The 19404-nt window shown below is 39.8% G+C and overlaps 2 protein-coding genes across 2 annotated transcripts in view; both read left to right on the top strand.

The window, feature by feature from the left end:
- yipf3 (Yip1 domain family, member 3) overlaps nt 1-5250 on the top strand; it is an 8072-nt gene extending 2822 nt beyond the window's left edge. Inside the window, exons 5-9 of the mRNA XM_016250856.1 lie at nt 394-486; nt 588-719; nt 830-943; nt 1020-1143; nt 4314-5250. Coding sequence (XP_016106342.1) covers nt 394-486; nt 588-719; nt 830-943; nt 1020-1143; nt 4314-4444 — 594 coding nt within the window. The 3' untranslated portion in view covers nt 4445-5250. The remainder of the gene's footprint in view (nt 1-393; nt 487-587; nt 720-829; nt 944-1019; nt 1144-4313) is intronic.
- Nucleotides 5251-7841: 2591 nt separating this feature from the next.
- Nucleotides 7842-17441, top strand: LOC107565592 (leucine-rich repeat-containing protein 73). Its single transcript, XM_016250853.1, has 5 exons — nt 7842-8433; nt 9318-9328; nt 9385-9485; nt 16625-16820; nt 16937-17441. Exons 1-5 carry the CDS (start codon nt 8162-8164, stop codon nt 17047-17049), a joined length of 693 nt encoding a protein of 230 aa, XP_016106339.1. The 5' UTR covers nt 7842-8161; the 3' UTR covers nt 17050-17441.
- Nucleotides 17442-19404: the final 1963 nt, after the last annotated feature.

Below are 19404 nucleotides of genomic sequence, written 5' to 3'. Positions count from 1 at the left end.
GGGTTTAATTTGGATTTGTCTGTGCATGTTTTTTTTACTCATAGATTTTGTTACCATTGCCATGCATTATACGACTGATAGACTGCAACGGCTAAAGTTAAAAATCATAATTTGTGTTCTACTGAAGAAACAAAGTCGCCTACATCTTGGATGCCCTGGGGGTAAGCGGATAAACATCAAATATTAATTGTTGGGTGAACTATGCCTTTAACTGCATGAATTTCCTCATTGTCTCACAGCACATTTTAGTTTTGAGCTTTTTGAAAAGCCAAAAATGGGACAAAACTGTGTTACTCAACCCACTGGACAGCGCAGATTTTCGAACAGCAGATGTTAGAATTGCTTTTCTTCATTAGTTCTTTTTTTTATTTTTTTTTTATCTGTTAAACCCAGAAAGTTGCTGGAGAGCTGTATGGACCAATGATGCTGGTGTTCACGATGGTGGCTATTCTGCTCCATGGCATGAAGACCTCAGGAACTGTCATTGTAAGCCGTTTTCCACACGTTTGTCTGTGTCGGTGAGAAATGTCATCCAAAATTGTGAACAATTTTAATGATCGAATTTTATTGTTTGCTTGTTGAAACAGAGAGAGGGTACGCTGATGGGAACTGCCATTGGAACCTGTTTTGGATACTGGTTGGGAGTGTCCTCCTTCATCTATTTCCTTGCTTACCTGTGCAATGCTCAGATTACCATGCTGCAGATGTTGTCTTTGCTAGTAAGTACCTCGCATTACCCATGAAGAGAGTATATGACATGCTCACTTCATGCTAGGGCTGTTTAGTTTATGCTGTGTTCAGGAGTGTCTCATATTATCTTTGATTTCAGGGTTACGGTCTCTTTAGCCACTGTATGGTCCTTTTCATCACTTACAATGTGCACTTCCACTCGCTCTTCTACATTCTCTGGCTGGTGATCGGAGGACTCTCTACTATACGCATGGTAAAGGAAGAATGAACGAGGGCTAAGATTATGCATGTATGTATGTGTAGTCATTGCTTTGTTGTCTTTCTCACAGGTGGCTGTGCTGATTTCCCGTACTGTTGGTCAGACTCCTCGCCTCATCTTGTGTGGAACCCTGGCTGCTCTTCACATGCTCTTTCTGCTCTACCTGCACTTTGCTTACCATAAGATGGTCGAAGGTAAGACATGAGCCTGAACGCAAGGAGAGCTGGGTGATACAGCAAAAAAAAAGAATAAATGTATTTTATTTCACAAAATGCATTTTAATTCCATGAAGAACAAAAACACTATTAAAATCCACACTTTTCACTGTTAAATGAACACAAGGAAACATCTATCATGTTTGTGTATTATTATTCATGCATATGCACTAAACTAACAATACATAGAAATAAACAGCAATATTTGCATACACATATTTTTATGCAAAACATTTTAATACGTGCATGCATAGACATGCATGCGCATTTTTGAGTGATGATGCAAAAGAAAGTATTAATAGTCTTAGCATGAGTCACCAGACAAAGAAGAATTGTAAATTAGTTTAATGATATAAGCTCCTTAGGAAATGTTAATGTCCAGATTCATAATTGCAGTATTACTACTTTATATCTGCAGCACACTCTTTGTAATATATAGTAAATATGCAATATATCATTCTCGTGGCAAGTGCAGTTCAATCCAAAATACTAACTTAAGGAACGTAACTACAGGATTGTTAAAATACTTCACTGGAGCTCTGAACTGCTTACTGAAGGTCTATAAATTATTAAAACAAATTAACAAGTTAACATAAGTGTTCCATCCCTTTAGAGCAACAATGTAATGAACGAGATGGTGCACGAGAATGTCTTCAAGGCATTATTGTGACCTTTAGTAATTGAAATTCCCTCTTAAGTCTAATTTTAGAGACAGTTGAGCACCTACAGTATGTGTTTTTGGTCCTTTTTATTTTTAGCCCATCAGAATGAGGCCAGTTTGAACACTTTCATTTGTCTGATTTGGAGTTCTTACCTGTGGTTGAGCAGTATGACCAGTCTTATGGGTTTAATTTGGATTTGTCTGTGCATGTTTTTTTTACTCATAGATTTTGTTACCATTGCCATGCATTATACGACTGATAGACTGCAACGGCTAAAGTTAAAAATCATAATTTGTGTTCTACTGAAGAAACAAAGTCGCCTACATCTTGGATGCCCTGGGGGTAAGCGGATAAACATCAAATATTAATTGTTGGGTGAACTATGCCTTTAACTGCATGAATTTCCTCATTGTCTCACAGCACATTTTAGTTTTGAGCTTTTTGAAAAGCCAAAAATGGGACAAAACTGTGTTACTCAACCCACTGGACAGCGCAGATTTTCGAACAGCAGATGTTAGAATTGCTTTTCTTCATTAGTTCTTTTTTTTATTTTTTTTTTATCTGTTAAACCCAGAAAGTTGCTGGAGAGCTGTATGGACCAATGATGCTGGTGTTCACGATGGTGGCTATTCTGCTCCATGGCATGAAGACCTCAGGAACTGTCATTGTAAGCCGTTTTCCACACGTTTGTCTGTGTCGGTGAGAAATGTCATCCAAAATTGTGAACAATTTTAATGATCGAATTTTATTGTTTGCTTGTTGAAACAGAGAGAGGGTACGCTGATGGGAACTGCCATTGGAACCTGTTTTGGATACTGGTTGGGAGTGTCCTCCTTCATCTATTTCCTTGCTTACCTGTGCAATGCTCAGATTACCATGCTGCAGATGTTGTCTTTGCTAGTAAGTACCTCGCATTACCCATGAAGAGAGTATATGACATGCTCACTTCATGCTAGGGCTGTTTAGTTTACGCTGTGTTCAGGAGTGTCTCATATTATCTTTGATTTCAGGGTTACGGTCTCTTTAGCCACTGTATGGTCCTTTTCATCACTTACAATGTGCACTTCCACTCGCTCTTCTACATTCTCTGGCTGGTGATCGGAGGACTCTCTACTATACGCATGGTAAAGGAAGAATGAACGAGGGCTAAGATTATGCATGTATGTATGTGTAGTCATTGCTTTGTTGTCTTTCTCACAGGTGGCTGTGCTGATTTCCCGTACTGTTGGTCAGACTCCTCGCCTCATCTTGTGTGGAACCCTGGCTGCTCTTCACATGCTCTTTCTGCTCTACCTGCACTTTGCTTACCATAAGATGGTCGAAGGTAAGACATGAGCCTGAACGCAAGGAGAGCTGGGTGATACAGCAAAAAAAAAGAATAAATGTATTTTTTCACAAAATGCATTTTAATTCCATGAAGAACAAAAACACTTTTAAAATCCACACTTTTCACTGTTAAATGAACACAAGGAAACATCTATCATGTTTGTGTATTATTATTCATGCATATGCACTAAACTAACAATACATAGAAATAAACAGCAATATTTGCATACACATATTTTTATGCAAAACATTTTAATACGTGCATGCATAGACATGCATGCGCATTTTTGAGTGATGATGCAAAAGAAAGTATTAATAGTCTTAGCATGAGTCACCAGACAAAGAAGAATTGTAAATTAGTTTAATGATATAAGCTCCTTAGGAAATGTTAATGTCCAGATTCATAATTGCAGTATTACTACTTTATATCTGCAGCACACTCTTTGTAATATATAGTAAATATGCAATATATCATTCTCGTGGCAAGTGCAGTTCAATCCAAAATACTAACTTAAGGAACGTAACTACAGGATTGTTAAAATACTTCACTGGAGCTCTGAACTGCTTACTGAAGGTCTATAAATTATTAAAACAAATTAACAAGTTAACATAAGTGTTCCATCCCTTTAGAGCAACAATGTAATGAACGAGATGGTGCACGAGAATGTCTTCAAGGCATTATTGTGACCTTTAGTAATTGAAATTCCCTCTTAAGTCTAATTTTAGAGACAGTTGAGCACCTACAGTATGTGTTTTTGGTCCTTTTTATTTTTAGCCCATCAGAATGAGGCCAGTTTGAACACTTTCATTTGTCTGATTTGGAGTTCTTACCTGTGGTTGAGCAGTATGACCAGTCTTATATTTGCATTACTCTACATATATATGTTGCCTTCTTATGTAAATAATGTAAAGCAATCCTGTCCACTGATATTAGCACAAATATAGCCACTGCGATCGCAACATTTCTGTCACACATTGCAAGTCCAACTGGTATGGCCTTTTATAACCGTTAGTACCAAGTTCCCCTCAAAAAGTCAATGAGGGATTTTTTTTTATTCCTGTGAGAGACTATCAAAAGCCTATGCTCTCGGGCTACTGTACTTACAGTCAAGATTTTGCTGTCTTACAGGCTTCGTCACTGTTGTGTTTTTTTGTTTGCAGGTATTCTGGATACCTTGGAAGGACCCAACATCCCACCCATCCAGAGAGTGGCCAGAGATGTTCCTGTTGTTGCAAATGCTGTTGTAAATGCCACCATCAAGTCAATAGCTGCAGTTGTACAGTCACAGTGATTATATATGTGTCTTCTGGGATTGCTCACACAGTCCAGTGAGGCTGGTGTACATATGTAGAGTCAGGGGGCAGTCTCTGTTGAGCACCTTGGGCCTGAGCTCAGTTTGTCTCATCTCATATGTTGTTCCTGACGCGGTCATACAGACCTGAAAGGATGTTCTTGGGGCGAGACGACTTCACTTAATTTTGGCTCATGTTATTATGAGACACACACTATCCCATTCACTCTACACTTGTCTTAATTATTTTTTGCTAAGGGTTACAGTACCCATGATGTGCTAATATTAGAATGGTTTATTCAGAATATGTATGGATTCCTTAAGGATGCTGATACTACTAATTATTCTTCAAAAACCCTGTTGACATTAAATGCAGCTGGATGTTTGCGCTCTGTGAGAGTTCACTGATTGTCCTCACAAACTGTCTCCGTAACTGAGTGGCATCACACAATGCTTCTGTTTTTAGATCCTGTTGCATAATTCTTTTTTTTTTAAAGATATTTTCACAGTTGCAAAGGAAGTCTTTATCAAGATTTGATAGAGAAATCTTGATCGGAAGGTGAAGTGCATCGAAATACAGAAATGCAATGATATTTTATTTGAAGATGAGAAAGATTATGATGCATGCAATCTTTTTTTCTTAAACAATATTTAACCAGCCATTGTGGTGCAGTCTGTTTCCTGCTATTTAAAGCTATGGTTGGGGGTGAGGGTTTCCTGCTCTCTCATTATGTTGTCTTTTACATGTGAGCTTCTTATTTAAAGGCTTCTTGTAAAGAGAAAATAAAGAAACGCTGTTGTCCTTATTTGTGATCAGAGGCGTCATGCCTGGATATGTTTAAAACTTGGCATTTAGACTCCAATTAAAGCGATTAAACAATACATAGAATATTTTGTATTAATACTGCACATAACAGTAGCTGATGCTCTGAACAGTAACATTTTGCTAAACCTAAACATGGTCAATACTCCAAATGATATGATGTAACTTAATGAAAGCTGCTCTGAGATGAACACACTGGGAATTGTTTCATAGAAGTCAGTGAACTGTAGGAATATTCATGGTTCATATACACTCTCCGGCCACTTTAATTAGGATTATTAGGTACACCTGCAAATGAATGCAAATATCTAATAAGCCAATGTCATAGCAGCAACTCAATGCATATAGGCATGTAGACATGTTCAGGACAATCTGCTGAAGTTCAAACAAAGCATCATAATGAGTCAGAACGCTGGTTCAAGTGGCTTTGAACATGGCATGGTCAGATGGGTGGGTCTGATTTCAGAAATCGCTGATCTGCTGAGATTTTTATGCACAATCATCTCTAGGGTTTATATAGCAGTGGTCTCAAACTCAATTCCTGGAGGGCTCTGCAGAGTTAGCCAGCTCCAAATCACACCTGCTTGGAAGTTCCTAGTGATCCTGAAAACCTTGATTGCCATTCTTTGTAAGTGGGAAAACTTGAAAAATCAGCAGTGTATCAAATACTTATTTGCCCCACTGTAGATAGATAGATTTTACATGTTTACTCGGAACATGTAACTCACCTTTTGCATTTAAATTTTTAGATGCACCATTCCTTTAAAACTGACTTTCTTTTTGTTCTTAGATGGTGTTCTGGTTGACAAGTCCATCCACTGGGCTGCATTAGGAATTAACTGTGTTTGTTTCATTCAGGACTCACGTTTCCCTGCTCTCACTGAGGCCATCACACAGATCGGGCCATGCAACCAGACACGCTCTGGGTACAATTGGTTATACTATCCACCCTCACATCCTCAGACTGTTGCTGAGAGAAGAAACAAGTGACATTCAATATATTATTCACATGACCCACCTGTGCCACAGAGCTGCAATTGGATGACTATTATATGTGCATGTATATAAACAATGGCAAAGTTTTTTTAATATATATATTTATTGTTGGGTAACAAGTGAATACAATAACACTGACACATTCAGACAAGAATCAATTAGATAATGTATATTATAAAACCTATTGTATTGGTATCTTATTTGATACACAAATTATGGCCTCTAAATGATCAGATTTTTATTAAGTATGAACACTTCTGGACTGATGCAACTTGATTATACATCATTTTTGAAACAATCATGCTAAAATATGAGTATCAAATATGACATGTCAGGCTTTTGAGAAACATTTATTTACATGCAGCTCAATCATCATCGTATTGCATTGCATTATGTTTGGCAAGAAATGGAGTGACAACTGATATTTATATGCATTTTAAGTCTGCTATTGTTATGAAATATTGATTTACATTACATGCAATCAGAATTTTATATAACAACTGCACCAAATTGCATATTTTAGTTCAGTTTGGGCCTCTGAATAAACCCTTTTTTTCTCCTCGAGTATGAGCGCCATGTTCTGCTATGAGCCATAAAAGCCTGAAGTATCAAATATTCAAACACATGCAAATATATGCAAACTATTCTTTCTTTCTATCTTTCTTGCCTAAGTGCATATTTTTTTAGATTTTATCTAAAGGTTCAATAAACAAGTTTCATTCAAAATAAAGGTTACACTTTATTTCGATAGTCCACTTTAGACATTCTACTAACTACAAGTAACTTTGTAACTACATGTCAACTAATTCTCATTCATTTGCAACTACGTCTACTAACTCTCAGAGTAGACTGTTAGGGTAGGTTTAGGGTTAGTAGAATAAGTTGACAAAGAAAGTGTTAGAAGATATTAAGCAGACAGTCTACTAATACTCTACTAACTGCTAGTTGACATGTAGTTGCAAAGTTACTTGCTGTTAACAGAATGTCTAAAGTGGACTATCGAAATAAAGTGTTACCAAAATATTAAAAATTTCATGTGTCAGATATTACTGAGTGGTTAAACTGTCAGAACAAAATAAATTTTTCAAAAAAATGTCAGGTCGGGGCAATACATGCATGATTTTATAAAGAATTACGGCTTATTTATTTTTACATTTTTGATGTGTTACAAGTTCATTTGTTTCAAATAAGTTATAAGTTATTGTTGTGCTGCTTCAAACGTTTACATTCTGTTGCATAACCTATATAGGCATTTCCCCACTTTGAACATTGACATCCCACTACAGTGTTAAATTAGGCTAACTGTAAATATTGAAAAAAAAAAACATTTTCATGAGCAATAACTGAAAATATTTTTTTTATTTATTCATTCGTAGTGAGAACTTGATTTGTACAGAAACACTTTGTAAAATAAACCTACGCTGACAACCATCACTAGGGTGAAGTGTGTGACAACTTGCCCCGGTGCTCTATTTAATGCAATAGATACAACCTACTTCCAAGACCCAAGTAATCATCATCCATACAGCCTACACTCGTTACCTTGCGCCCATTTCCCGTTCACTACACTGGCGCTCTTGTGGCCAATCCCAGCATCCGCTGTCAAGCGGATTACCTCAAACCTAGAGTCGCCTAAAGCCCGTTCCGTTGCTGAGATGGGAACAATTTAACGTTCTATCTAGTAACCGACAGCACCAGCACCATCTTGGGTTCGCAGCCTTGAGGATCCTCCAGCATGTCGGGAGGCAAACGCACAAAACGCTGAAGCAGACCGCAGCATCAGCAGCAGCACCACACCTTCCTTCCGCGATACTCCGAGCCTGGCGCACCGGATTAGACGCCGCGGATCCGACCTCCAGGATCCATAATGCCCGTTAATCGAGCTTGACACCACCGACATGCTGCCGGGCTCTATTCAGATCACGGGAGAGGCGCTGTCCGGCGCGGAGATCAAAGACATATGCGACAGTCTGAAGGAGAACAGCGTGCGGCTGCTGTCGGTGCGCGGCTGCCAGCTGTCTGACCGGGACTTCGGCCGCGTGTGTCGCGGCGTGGCGGAGTCGCACTCTCTCGCGCAGCTCAACCTCAACCTCGGCGTGGTGTCCACCATCGGCCGGACCAAGCAGCTGGCAGATGCTCTGAAGGCCAACAGATCCGTCCAGACCCTCTTGTGAGTGCTTCTTTAGTTAGTCACTATTATTATCATCATCAGCATCGCGCATATTTATAGCCATAGGCTATTATTGAGGAGAAGTTTCCTGTCAGTCAGTCAATAGCAGACATTTCGAAAACATATCACTGGTGGGCTTTTTGACTTTGGCAAATAAGCAACCCCCAAACCACATCCAATAGGTTATCTGCCTTAGCTAGTGCGATGTTCCTCATGGGTACGTCCGCTAAATTAGTAAATATGTGCATGCATATTGTACAACAAAATACAGGCTAGCTACCAGTGAAACCCCAGCAATGCGCTTTTTTTGAATGAGTTCTTAATTTATCTGTTTTTTTAATGTACTGTATATAATATTACTCGTGCTTATGAAATGAAAGTTTGAAGATCTTCTATTGACACATTGCAAACACAAGGGATTTCGATCACATCACAGTAATATCAGAGGCTGCAGTGTCTCAGATCGTTTGCATATTGTAGTATATTAGTCAGTAGTTATATTAGATCAAATAGTATATTGGGAAGTGTAAGTGTTTTTTTTCTTCCTGTAAATCTTATCATTCTGGCTACAGAACACAGACACTTAGAACATCTGTGGTCAAGTGTTATAGTGATTCCACCTCTAATTTTGAATTAGTTTAACTACTTGTGTTTTAAAAAGTCACACATAATCCTTCATTTGTTTATTCTTGTACACATCTGGCAGAAAACAAGAGTCTGACGACAGCAAAGTGATTCTGCTGTGACATATTATTATTTTATTTTTTTTGTAACGCAGAGCCAACAGTCGAAACACTTCTGCGGTCTTGAAAGCATTGTCATTTTTCTTCAGGGGATGCAAATGTAGCACAGAAAAGAATGTCTGACTCTGTGCGCCTTTACAGTCTCCACGGAAGTCCACTTGCACCCTAAGTCTCTGTCTCAGCTTTCTTCACTGCTTGTGGTTTCCAGGGGATCACATCGCTGGGATGCTGACTGTCGCTGTTGCATCCAGTCGAACTCTTGAAGTTCTGGACTTAGAGGGAACCGGCCTCACCAATCAGTCAGCACAGGTATATTCCAAACTCAGAATTACATCATGAAACATGGTGATTTTTTAATATATTCAAATTAATTATAATATATATATATATATATATATATACAGTCGTGGCCAAAAGTATTTGGCAGTGACATACATTTTGTGTTTTGCAAACTTAAGCGGGTGATATATATATATATATATATATATACAGTCGTGGCCAAAAGTATTTGGCAGTGACATACATTTTGTGTTTTGCAAACTTTGCTACTTAAGCGGTTGTGGTGATCATTCACATTGTTTCTACAAGTATTGGCAGTAACAATCTAGAAACAATGTGAATGAACACCACAACTGCTTAAGTAGCAAATTTTGCAAAACACAAAATATGTATGTATGTATATATATATATATGTATGTATGTGTATATATATATATACATACACACATACATACATACAGTTAGGTCCCTGACACAGTTAGTTCACTGACACAATTTTCATAATTTCGGCTCTGTATGCCACCAGAACATAATTAAAATGAAACAATCAAGATGAAATTGAAGTGCAGACTTTAAGCTTTAATTCAAGGGGTTGAACAAAAACATAACATAAAATGCTTAGGAATTACAGCCATTTTTTTCACAGTCCCACCATTTTCAGTGTCTCAAATGTAATTGGACAAGTAAATATAATCATTAATAAAATATTCATTTGTAATATTTGTTGAGAATCCTTTGCAGGCAATGACTGCCTTAAGTCTGGAACTCATGGACATCACCAGAGACTGGGTTTCCTCCTTTGTGATGCTTTGCCAGGTTTACTGCAGCTGACTTCAGTTGTTGTTTGCTTGTTTGTGGGTCGTTCAGCCTCTAGGTTTGTCTTCAGTGAGTGAAATGCAGCTCAATCGGGTTGAGATCGGGAGATTAACTTGGCCATTGCAGAATATTCCACTTTTTTCCCCTTCAAAAACTCCTGAATTGCTTTTTCTGTACGTTTTGGGTCATTGTCCATTTGTACTGTTAAGCGCTGTCCAATCAATTTAGTTGCATTTGGCTGAATCTGGGCAGAGAGTATCCCTATACTCAAATGTAATTGGACAAGTAAATATAATCATTAATAAAATATTCATTTGTAATATTTGTTGAGAATCCTTTGCAGGCAATGACTGCCTTAAGTCTGGAACTCATGGACATCACCAGAGACTGGGTTTCCTCCTTTGTGATGCTTTGCCAGGTTTACTGCAGCTGACTTCAGTTGTTGTTTGCTTGTTTGTGGGTCGTTCAGCCTCTAGGTTTGTCTTCAGTGAGTGAAATGCAGCTCAATCGGGTTGAGATCGGGAGATTAACTTGGCCATTGCAGAATATTCCACTTTTTTCCCTTCAAAAACTCCTGAATTGCTTTTGCTGTATGTTTTGGGTCATTGTCCATTTGTACTATTAAGCGCTGTCCAATCAATTTAGTTGCATTTGGCTGAATCTGGGCAGAGAGTATCCCTATACACTTCAGAATTCTTCCGGCTGCTTCTGTCTTCTGTCACGTCATCAGTAAACACCAGTAACCCAGTGCTACTGGAAGCCATGCACGCTCATGCCATCACACTGCTCCACCATGTTTCACGGATGATGTTGTGTGCTTAGGATCATGAGCTGTTCCAAGCCTTCTCCATACTTTTTTCTTCCCGTCATTCTGGTACAGGTTGGTCTTAATTTCAGCCGTCCAAAATATGCCCATTTGTACTATTAAGCGCTGTCCAATCAATTTAGTTGCATTTGGCTGAATCTGGGCAGAGAGTATCCCTATACACTTCAGAATTCTTCCGGCTGCTTCTGTCTTCTGTCACGTCATCAGTAAACACCAGTAACCCAGTGCTACTGGAAGCCATGCACGCTCATGCCATCACACTGCTCCACCATGTTTCACGGATGATGTTGTGTGCTTAGGATCATGAGCTGTTCCAAGCCTTCTCCATACTTTTTTCTTCCCGTCATTCTGGTACAGGTTGGTCTTAATTTCAGCCGTCCATAGTATGATTTTCCAGAAGTGCTCTGGCTTTTTTAGGTTTTTTGGCAAAGTCTAATCTGGCCTTGTTTGCACCTTGTGGTGAACCCTCTGTATTTGCTCTCGTGAAGTCTTCGCTTGATTGTAGACTTTGACAGTGACACGTCTATCTCCTGGAGAGTGTTCTTCTCTTGGCTGGATGTTGTTAAAGGGTTTTTCTTTACCATGAGGTTCCTCTGATCATCCACCACTGTTGTCCTCCATGGACGTCCAGGCCTTTTTATGTTGCTGAGCTCACCAGTGCTTTTTTTTTTCTCAGAATGTACCAAACTGTTGATTTGGCCACTCCTAATCTTCCTGCTCCTGTCTCTGATGGATTTGTTTTGTTTTTGAAGCATAACAATTGCCTGTTTCACTTGTATGGAGAGATCTTTTGACTGCATGAGGTGGGTTCTTAGAATCAACTCCAAAACTTTTACCTGCTTAATTGATGTAGAAATAACGAAGGAATAGCCCACGCCTGTCCATGAAACTTATGGTTCCTTGAAAAAGGGGGGAGGTACATAATATATTAAAGAGCTGTAATTCCTCAACCTTTCTTCAAATGTTGATGTGAATACTCTCAAATTAAAGCTGAGTGTGCAATTTAAGCCCATATACATTATATAACTGCGGCTGCAATATAACAAAGAGTGACAAATTTAAGGGGGTCTGAATACTTTCCGTACCCACTGTATATATACACACAAACACACACACAAAAAACAAGTAGATAGAATAGAAAAATGGCAAGAGAAATGGCTTGAAGGAGATGAGATGGAATAGGATCAAGCGGACAAGTAGTAGGATGATTGGAAAGGATGAGTTTACAGACTTCTGCCTCAGATAGTGGAGAGGAGGATGAAAACGAGTGTATGTTTGCTGGTAAGATTTACATTCATATAATTTATATTCTAAATAAATATATTTAATATATAAAAATTTAATTTTTCTGAAATATATACATGCATGTGTGTGTATTTATATATACAGTACATAATAAATATGCACAGTACACATACATATTATCACACACCTGGACTGTCGTCGGTTTGTTTTGCTTCCCATGTGCACAGTATCATCAGATCATGACAGAATACCGGACCTACATACCGGAAGCAGTGCCCCTTCTCCCCGTTTTGGTTACCTTCTTTGAAAGTTTTGTTTTCTCATGGAATCCCTAGCCCGCAGGGATCTTCCCTTTGTGGAGTACGCCAGGGAATTCTGTGGGCTCGCCATTATGATGGCGTTAGATGACACAACTCTGAATTCTCTGTTCTGGATTGGGGCCAACTACCATCGCCCCGTCGTCTGGGAGAGTCTGGAGAGTGTCCGGCCCTGATTCAGAGCCAGCCCGCGGTTCGAAGTCAAGTCCGCTGGCCGATTCCCTCCCAAGCTCTCAGCTGACAGCAGCCTGCTCCTTAACCCCAAATCAAAGGAAGAATATGAGGAGAAAAAGACTGTCGGCTCCAGCCCCTGAGTCCGCTCCAGCTCCTGTTCCTACGTCCAGCCCAGAGAGAGCTCCTGTTCCCAAGTTGGGCCCGGAAAGGGCTTCTGTTCCCTCGTCCAGCCCAGAGAGGGCTCCTGTTCCCACGTTCAGCCCAGAGAGGGCTCCTGTTCCTGAGTTAGGCCCCGAGAAGGCTCTTGTTCCCGAGTTAAGCCCAGAGAGGGCTGTGGTTCCCACATCCAGTCCAGAAAGAGACTATGTTCCCAAGTCCAGCCTAGAGAGGGCTCCTGTTCCCAAGTCGGGCCCAGAGAGGGCTTCTGTTCCCGCGTCCAACCCAGAGAGGGCTCCTGTTCCCAAGTCCAGCCCAGAGAAGGGCCCCTGTTCCCGAGTCAGGCCCACGGAAGGCCTCAGAACCCGAAATTTGGGGGGGGGGGGGGGGGGTAGGGGGGCTATAGGGCTGGGCCGAGTGCTGAGGCCAAGGCCACGGAGGCCGCTCCGCCATGGCTCCCCGAGCTGCCTGATCCTCCATGGGTCCCGGAATGGGTACCGCCCTGGAGGCCTTCCGTCCCGTGTAAGCCTGTCCCTAGAAGCCTCCAGAGCGCCCACGCTCCCTCCCCGTTGGAAGTTATGGGGCGCGTGGACGCGCCTTCCGGGAGGGGGAGGTAATGTCACACCCCTGGACTGTCTGTCGGTTTGTTTTGCTTCCCATGTGCTCCGTGACCTGTGTGACTGTGCCCATATTTGGTTATGTTCCTGTTCCTGTTCCTAGTGTGTTCATTTGATTTAGCTGTGTCTCATTGAGTTTTGTTAAAGGAAATAATACTTCAGCAACTACTGTTGGATGCAGTAAATTGTTCAAAAGCAACAGTAAAGACATTTATAATGTTACGAAAGTTTTCTATTTCAAATAAATGCTGTTTTTTGCACTTTGTTTTCATCAAAGAATCCAGAAATGTTTTTTTTTTTAAGTTTCCACAAAAATATTAAGGAGCCAAAACTGTTTTCAATGTTGATAATAATAAGACATGGTTTGAGCTGCAAATCAGTATATTAGAATGATTTCTGAAGAATCATGTGACACTGAAGACTGGAGTAATGATGCTGAAAATTCAGCATTGCTTCACTGGAATAAATTACATTTTAAAATATATTCACATAGAAAATAGTCATTTTAAATTGTAATAAAATTGTTACTGTATTTTGATCAAATAAATGCAGCCTTGATGAGCATCAGTGTCTTAAAAACATTACAAATCTTACAGGCCCCAAACTTTTGAACAGTAGTGTAAATCTATAAAGAATATCACGAAGAATGTGATTATTCTTCAAAATAACACAGAAGAAAGAAATGATGTGAGTAAATGATGAGAATTTTCATTTTTAGGTTAATTGTTCTCCTAAGGCAGAAAACAGTATGATCTCCAGTTGCACTCCAAAACTCGATATTAATGCCTTTAATATTACTCTATATTAATTAACTCATATTAATGCCTATTTGAATCTAATTGTTTTCATTTTCCACCCAATTTCTCTACCACTACTCCTGCATTTCTAAAATACCTACCATAGAGTTCACCAAGAGTAAACACTATTCTTAGGACTTTTTGATTTAAATCAGTGATGAATTATGTGTACGTTCATGCAGGTAAGTGCTGTGTGATGCATGCAATGTAATCCGTGCAGTGGCTTCATTCATTTTGCCCTTGAAAGGAGATAGGGCATGTAGATCAGATATGTACTTTAAAAACCAGACAAGCAATCCAAAACCTTTTCCTAAAACCACCTGCTGAAAAATAGCACTGTGGGGGAAAATAATGGATTAAGCACAACTTTAAACCATAATTCCTCGGTCACCCTCATGTCATTGCGGCCTCATTATCTTTCTTCTGTAAAACACAAAATGAGATGTTAAGTCTGGGTTTATACATCTTAGACTGTGTTTCATGAAAGAAAGAAAACATCACAATGTCTATCCAACATGACATCACTAAACAGATAAAGTATTCCTTTAAAAGCTCTCATACCTTCTCTGTTTTCACTCAGTCTGTCAACAGGAGGTAGAATTGGCAGAGGATTATATTTTCATAACTCTCCACTAGAGGGCAAAGTTGTACAGGGAATTTCTTCATGCTCTCAGTGTCCATACTCCTGCCATGATAGTTGTAATGACTCTGCTTGGTGTCATTGGATGGTAAAATATGCATTGGTTGCAATTTAAGCAGGTATAGTGGGTCATCCAAGTATTTGTGCCAACTTTCCCTAGTAAAAAAAAGTAATATATTTAAGATACATTTATTTCATACTAAGTATAGTTAAAATATATTCACATATTTACTGACATATCGCTCGAGACTTACAAATAAAACAAATTTAATTCAACTTTATTTGGAGCGCTACTTGTGCACAATGCACATTTCTTAATATCAACTTAAAATGTGTTTTAATGTCACAATTGATGAGAATTGTATGATCTTCGAATAATATCGCTCTTTAAATATAAGATATTTAAAGTGTACCTGAAGTATACTTGCAATAGTTCCAATTTAGCACACTAAAATATACTTCAGTATATCTTTAGCTGGATTTCAGCACTACTTACGCACAATTAAATTGCATTAAGTACAAAATTAGTTGTTCCAATTTAGCAGACTATTATTATAGTACACCAGTAGTATACCAAAAGTACAATTGCAGGGTATTTTTATTAAGTGCATAATGTATTTGGATCTAGTGGAGGGTGAGTAAATGATAACATTTGCATTTTTGACTGAACTATCCCTTTAAGGGGGATTCACAAGTACAGCTTCTTGTGACAGCAATCAGAAGTCAATGATTTTCTATGAGATTTGCACTTGTGTTTGAACGTTTGAGTTCAGCTTTATGCAAATGAATGTTATGCAGTGATGAGGTGACTACTAATTAGGGTTGACACTGTATCAGATTTTGATACACGATATTGCGATAAATAGCGATACAAATGTACAATTTTATTGCAATTTCCATAGAAATTTTGGGAAAGTATAAAATGAATGAATAGTGCCATCACTCACATTCATCTTTTAACTTTATTTTGTGTTTTCAAAATACACGTTTAGGGAGGTAAAGAGAGAATTTGTAATCTTAACTCTTAATCAGCACTTCCTGTACTAAGTGCACTTCCAGCACTTAGACTGGGCTGTTCACACCAAGAACCATAACTATAAAGATAAGTATATTGATAACTATAATATCATCCACACCATGTTCTGTTTATTATAAGCATATGCTATAGTTGTCATCTGCTGCTTTAATGCTCAAGCTCTTTTAACATCAGCTGGATTCCTATTGGCTGTCAATGTTTTTATCGTTCATCAGCTGGATTCCGATTGGCTGTCAATTATTACAGATTTAAAAAAAACTACACTGGTGAGGTAACTTTTTCAGGTGTGGGTAGAGTGTCATCTCCGACAACATGATTTTGTGCAGAAGTAGTAGTTACACATTTCATCGTCTTCTTTTTTCTATATTATGATGGGTTGCAACCAGTGCAGTACCTCCACCTGCTATGTTGGAGTATCAAAAGTTTATAATTTTGTATGTGTATTATTAACACAGATATGTCATTGCACTTCATTTCCTCCCAGTTCTTTCCATGTAATACTTCATGCTTTAAGCGTAATGCCTTCCTTGTTTCTCTGTGGTCAGGTCTTCCTAGACATGGTGGAGAACTACCCCACCAGCCTGCGTGTGCTGGTTCTAGCTGAGAACGACATCAGCCCTGAGCTGCAGCAGCAGATCTCAGATCTCCTCTCTGAAGGCGAGGAGGAGGAGGATAAAGACGGAGAGGCGCGTGGACGCTTTGTGACCCCCAGGGAGAAACCAGCCTGGGTTCCCCACAGCAGTAAGGGCTGACCAGCCTCACTCTCTCAGCCTGTTCTCTTTGCTTCAAGACTGTTTCATTTAGATTTCTCTTCCACTTTCTCTTTCCCTCTTTGTGTGTGGATGACTTTCCTGGAGTAACTGGTTCTAAGAGGCTGGGGCAAAAGGGAAGTACAGAAATTGACATTACTCATGCATTATTTGGGAGAGATCGTTTCTACTTACGAAATAGAAATATGAATTTCTTATAAGGGCCAAGTTGTGAGTTCTCTGTCCTGTATATCCTAAAGTCATTAGACTTAGAGGTTATTATTAGCAAGGTTAAATCTGAAAGGAATAGTTTGGCAGAAAATGATCATTCTATCATCACTCACTCACTCCAAACCTATTTGACTTTATTTTCTGCGCAAAAGATGAGTTTTTGGAAGCAAATCCTGGTCATTCCTTTCCATATAATGAAAGTGAATGGGGACTTGGAGGTAACAAAAAAAAATCACCTTAAAAGTATCAAAGAAGTACTCTATTTCACTAAAACCAATGCTGTCAATAGTGTCGATGCCCCATTTTTACAGAAAGACTGTTATACTCGATGATTTTCAGAAAAATAGCCTACATTTTTTTTTATATGTTAATGATTTTTGGTACATTCAAATGGATTACTTTTTTTGGTACTTTAATGTTTTTTTTTGTCATTTTGGAGCCTGAAAGACCCAGTCCCCTCTCATTTTCATTACTGTACTTGCCTGTTCAAAAGTTTGGGGTCGATAAGATTTTTTTTTAAAGACATTTATTCAGAAAGAACACAAACAGTAAAGACTATTAGATTGTTTTAAAAAATGATTTCAAATCATTTCAAATTCAAATACATTCTGAACATTTATTCATCAAGGAATCATGAAAAAGGCTTGCACAAAAACGTCTCAGGTTATGTATGTAACCATGGTTCCCTGAGAAGGGAACAAGACACTGCGTCCTCTAGAGGTCGCTATGGGGAACGCCTTCAGCGTGACCGGTGTCTGAAGCATACATCTAAGCATGACAATGATATTGGCCGGTGACAGCCTATGACGTCATTACCCTGCACAGTATAAAAGGGCACTGGGATAACACATCATCTGCTTCTTCGTCTGAAGCTTGCGTCCGAAGCATGGCAAGGAAACTTGAGGACGCAGTGTCTCATTCCCTTCTCAGGGAACCATGGTTACATACGTAACCTAAGATGTTCCCTTCCAAGGGAACTTCAAACTGCGTCCTCTAGAGGTCACTATGGGGAACGGTATACCCACGCTGCCATGCTGAGGGGAATGCATGCCAAAACTAAGGCGAGCACTAAGTACCAACTCAACCAAGTCAGAGGAGCTGCCCCTAGGATGTTTTGATGGCTGTCAGTGACATAAACCCCTACGGCCAAAGGCCTGAGCTGTGCACCAAAGAACTTACCTGTAAGGGCTGGATTGTATAAAGCCCGAGCCCAGGGCAAAGCTCAAGGCTTGGAACTAAAAATAAAAAGGATTCCTTTAAGGGGATACGGCCAAGTACCAGGGCTAACATAACCCATATCCTGGCCTGTCACACAGGGACTACCTCCTGCTCTACGAAAGAGCTGCCCGAGGATCACAAGATACCCAGGGGACTTAGTAGCAACACCCTGTCTACAAAAGCGTGTACGCGGAGAGTGGGGCCCAAGGTAAAAACCGAGGCCAGAGCCAACTCAGAGAAAGGGGAAGAGGCCAGCATCGCATCACCCTTACCATAAAGGGTTTTTAAAAATGTGCACAAAGGCTAGCGTGCACACCTACCATGAATATGGATAGAGAAGTGCACAGAGAACTAGCGTGTGCACTAACCATATATATGGATTTAGAAATACCGTAATGTACCAACAGGGATACATACAGTAGATTGAGTGGAGCCCAAGGTGAAAACCGGGGCCTAGCCAACTCAGAGAAAGGAAACGAGGCTGACAGCGTGTAACCCTTACCATACAGGATTTTAGAAAGTGCGCAGAATTACTAGCATGCACACTTACCACAATGTGGATTTTAGAAAGTGCACAGAAGCTCAGCATGTGCACTTACCATAGCATGGATTTAGAAACACCGTTACTAAAGGGTAACCAAAAAACTGTCCCTTAGACAGGCCTAGACCCTACGTGACTGTGGCCCACTCAAGGAGTGACAATAATTCAGCGGGAAGCCGCATGCTTAGAGCACATGTAGATTGAAAAAGGTGTATCTCATAGAAAAACCCTCCATGTGAGGGGAGTATCGCCAACTCAACCATAACAGTCACAGGACAGACCTCAAACTGGGAACAGTGTGCTCATTGGTGACCCTCTAGGTGAGGGGAGCACTGCTAAGCTCGACCAACAAAGAGAGCAGCCTAACAGGGAGGCAGAGAAAGGCCTAACAATCTGAGGATGCTGCTCAATGGAGCTCCAAGGAGCGGAGGACCCGATAAGAGGAGACCTCAGAAGCTCAATTGGGAGTGGCGTGCTCAAAGGTAACCCTTTAAGGTGAGGAATGCACTGCTAAACTCACCAACAAAGAGAGCAGCCTAACAGGGAGGCAGAGAGAGGCCTAACAACCTGAGGCTGCTGCTCAATG

This window comes from Sinocyclocheilus grahami, unplaced genomic scaffold (genome assembly GCF_001515645.1).
Source record: "Sinocyclocheilus grahami isolate Dianchi unplaced genomic scaffold, SAMN03320097.WGS_v1.1 scaffold1010.1, whole genome shotgun sequence".
NCBI lineage: Eukaryota > Metazoa > Chordata > Actinopteri > Cypriniformes > Cyprinidae > Sinocyclocheilus > Sinocyclocheilus grahami.
This window is presented reverse-complemented; position numbering and strand designations above follow the sequence as displayed.